The sequence below is a fragment of the Atta colombica genome, unplaced genomic scaffold (genome assembly GCF_001594045.1).
Source record: "Atta colombica isolate Treedump-2 unplaced genomic scaffold, Acol1.0 scaffold281, whole genome shotgun sequence".
Classification (NCBI taxonomy): domain Eukaryota; kingdom Metazoa; phylum Arthropoda; class Insecta; order Hymenoptera; family Formicidae; genus Atta; species Atta colombica.
The window spans coordinates 1098205-1102387 of record NW_017259383.1 but is presented as its reverse complement, the minus strand read 5'-3'; the positions used below and the strand labels follow the sequence as shown (position 1 = coordinate 1102387).

Below are 4183 nucleotides of genomic sequence, written 5' to 3'. Positions count from 1 at the left end.
TTGAATATTTTTGAAATTGTACAATTTGTAATTAATTTTTAAACTTCATTTTTATTAAATACATATTTATTTAAAAAATTTTAATTTAAATGCTAATGAAGTATTAAAAATAAAACATAATTAATTTATAATTATGAATGAATATTTGCATTTGTGAAATATTTAAAATGTCTGCATATAAATTTTACTTCATATGATAATTAATTATAAGTATCAAATAAATAGATAACATAAACATAAATTAAATATTATGATGCAATGACACAAGTACAAGGTGCTATATTCACGCGCATGATCTCTGTAGGTCGAACGAGGTCAAGGTTGTGCTGCAAGATACTTTAAGTGCTTCCACGTTTCGCTAAAATCACATACGGTTTTTCTTGTTATGACGTTCCATGTAAAAAATTGCATGCGAACATTTAAATTACAAATTGAAAATTCTCAGGCAAACTATTCTGAAATTTATTTAAAGTTGAACCCGTCATCAATACAAATTACTAAATTATTTCTACAAACATCAACTAACAGTACAGTGACATGATTATTAGTTATAATTTTCAATATAATTGTTATATACAATTTGTATTACATTATAGTTATCGTTATATATATCGTTGAGTGGGAAATTGTAACTAACAATTATGTTATTATTAGTTCGAATTTACTGGATATTAAATAAATGCTTCGTGATTTTAATTTTTTTAAAAAGTTATATTATAATTCCATTTGAATATAATAATTGAAAAACATAATGTGTTACATAACTTCAATTATTAAATTTTTAAAATTAAATATTTTTCAGATTAATATAATAAAAATAGGGCAATGAGCCAAGCAAGGTCTTAGTGTTGAGTTATCATATAAAATAAAACGTTTATTTCTACATACCTTCTACAATTATTAATGTATATACACCATGTTTAATCTTTTATATTAGTTTTTAGATTAGGTTATACATATGTATTGTTTTAAGATTGTTATTTGAATGACTATTTGATTTTATATTATATCAATTTTAAGATTGAAAATAACCCAATTAGAGTCGAAATGTATGTAAAAATAAGCCTTATTTTTATATTAATTTTATAAATTATTTGAGCCTTTGTTTTTATATTATTTTTCAGATTATTGTAATAATCTTTTTAGTCTATATTTTCGCCGAGGTGCATTACAGAAATTATAAGTACGAAGCTATAATATGATAATATCATTGTACTGCAATATCAGTGCAATATACCGGCTCGCGCAATGCGTATAGTCTGTCCACTTCCTGTAGTGCAAACAAACTTCCACCAACTGCATCGGCATTCATTCATTTTCACACATACATATCAGCGAATCATTGAATGCGAATCACCTCCGCGTCCTCACGCGCTTTTAACAAATACACTGGCTGATATTAATACTCGGCTCGTTTCAAATCTATCGATAAACATCACCTTTACACCTTTTATATCACGTCCATCTTTTATGTGAACTTTGCAGAGTTATTAATGAAGCTACTTGATCTTTGTTCAGTTTATCACGAATAGATTCGTTAAAACGAGAAACCATGAACCCTTTTTAATATTCATTAGTTATTTAATAACGTTACGTTGTTGAATAATGTAGGGTCCAGTAAAGAAAATTAATTATAATTAAATTATAATTATAATTGTTAAAAAATACACGTTAATAAAAAATGCGCTCCTGATTTGCATGAAAAGAGATCAGAATTCTTTTCATAATTTAATCTTTTCTAAATTCATTTTTCCAGTATTGATAACAATTTCCTCAACATTCCTAGATCATGAGATTCAGCATCCTTAAATACCAGTCTCCCGAATTTATCTCCTTCGCATTCCAATAGATAACAACTTTACATTACTGATACTGTGAGCTTTCTGGTCTACAGTCTCTCCAGTATCTTTCTTAAACTTTGAAACCAATGATTCCATTCTATCGCGCTATCTCAAATCTCACACAGCAAAGTAAGACTTACCGTGCGGAGGAATGATACGTCGTCCTGTTCGGAGCCACCCTCGCTGTCGGCCATCCCTTCGACGCGCCTCCTCCGTCTGCGTCACCCCTGCGCTCTCGTGCGTGCGTATGCGGGTGTGCGTGTGTATCTCGCGTGTCACTTCGTGTCCGAGGCACCCTTATCGATGCTCGAAGTGGACGCGGTGGTCATTCACAGTTCCGCGTGGACGGCATGCTCCCGTCGCTACACACGGTTCCCTGGCCTCTTTGTCTTGTCAAGGACGTTGACGATGATGTCAACGTCGGCACGCTGAACCGTCGTAAGGCACCGACGATCACCCACTGCTGATCGGATGACACCCAGACTGCTCGCCGACGTCTTTCGCGCAAGCGCCTAACACCTTCAATCAAATTCCGCATGCTCGAGATTCCGTTAACGCGAAAAATCCCACGTTATGTGGCTATGTTACATGGTTTTCACGTTACACAGCCATCCGTCTCACCGTGAAATATTGTTGAACAATTTTTCTTTTTTTACCTTTCCAATAAATCTAAATAACGCGAAGAGGGTAAAAGGTAGTTTTCGAAGATGAAAACGTATATCGTAAACGTGTTATTGTGTTATCACTTATATTGCAATAACTTAAAGTAGAATGGAATGGTTTTTCTATGTGAATGGTTTTTTAATTTGACAATTTGAATTTTTCTGTTCTATATATTTTTATTTTAATTAAAGAGAAAAATTTGGCTCTTCGTATTAATTGGATTCATCAAATCTTTGAAAATAGAGTAACGTTAAGTGTTTCCAAAGTTTCGATTATTAATGTTCATACATTATATAATGTTCATTCATAGTATTATTAAAATTTTAAAACTCGTCACTTGACGAGACACGTATATTTTGATGATTTTTGTAGTTACATAAAAATAGTTTTCAAGCAAACACATCTTTTATTTCACTGATGAATGCAAAGGCGAGTGTTCATGAGTGAGTCATAAGTGAATGCTTCGACGGATTACGTTACAGAATTAGAAAGTATCTTGGATTACAAGAGCAGGCGGAAAATGTTATAAATAAAACGCCCAATTTAAGATTAATTTGATCTAATTCACTTATATTACGAGTAAAATATAAAAAGCACAAATTTTCTGATTATTAATACTCTTCTTTCGATTTGAATATAAAGATCAAAAATATCGATTAATGATATTTGCAAGCAATATTATTACACTAAATATGAGCGGTAAATGGAATACAAGTTATTAACATTAATTTAAACACATTTAAATAGCTTTTAGTTTTCACACAAGTAGTACAAATAACAGTTAACTTAATTATGGCGTTGCAATGAGAATAAGATTATAACAATAGTTTGTTCTGTAATTTGGAAATATGTGTTATAAATATCGAAATTGTTAAACAATCTATTTGATGTTATAATTTTTTGCTGAATTAAATTCTGCCGGTTTAATTTAATATAATATGTTTACTGGGCTTTTTACAATTATTAATTAATATTTAATACAATTATTAATTACAATTATTAATTACAATTATTAATTAATATTAGATGTACAACTTTGCTTCCGCCGTTTTGGTCGAAATAAATAGATCATAGACGTCATACAATAAACTTGGGCATCTGTCAACATAACCCCATAGAAACATTAGTCGATTTGTGTCTGCATCATAAATTTATTCTCGATTGAAAATGTCAGTTTATGAGCCAAATTCTCGTCATTTGCGGGAGGTTTTAATTTTTTGCTTCAATATAAAGAAATCTGCGGCTGAGGCTCATCGAATGTTCTCAAATACTTATGGTGAGGCCGCTATTAGTGAAAGAAGTCGTGAGTGGTTTCAACGCTTCAAGAACGGTGATTTTGACGTCGAAGACCGGCATAGCGGTGGAAGAGAGAAGGTTTTCGAAGATGCAGAATTGGAGGCATTACTTGAGCAAGACTCGTGTCAAAATCAAGAAAAATTGGCACGATCATTGGGAGTGACTAAACGCCTCAAATGGGAATGATTCAGAAGCAAGGAAATTGGGTGCCGTACGAATTAAAGCCGAGAGATGTTGAACGGCTTGTGAACAGCTGCTTGAAAGGCAAAGACGGAAGGGATTTCTGCATCGCATTGTGACTGGGGACGAAAAATGGGTTCATTACGATAATCCCAAGCGCAGAAAATCATGGGGAGTTCCCGGCCATGCTTCCACGTCGACGG

General features: G+C 32.3%; 1 protein-coding gene across 11 annotated transcripts in view; it reads right to left on the bottom strand.

Annotated features, from left to right (window-relative positions):
• The window catches only part of LOC108689916 (ryanodine receptor), a 44853-nt gene that overhangs the window by 37811 nt on the left and 2859 nt on the right, over window positions 1–4183 (bottom strand). For 6 of the 11 annotated variants that reach the window (XM_018196874.1, XM_018196876.1, XM_018196877.1 and 3 more), the window contains exon 1: window positions 1982–2035. In XM_018196874.1, the coding sequence (XP_018052363.1) occupies window positions 1982–2035 (54 nt within the window). Of the gene's footprint in view, window positions 1–1981; window positions 2361–4183 lie in introns of those variants that run through there. The other 5 variants (XM_018196881.1, XM_018196884.1, XM_018196883.1 and 2 more) reach the window with 1 other exon arrangement.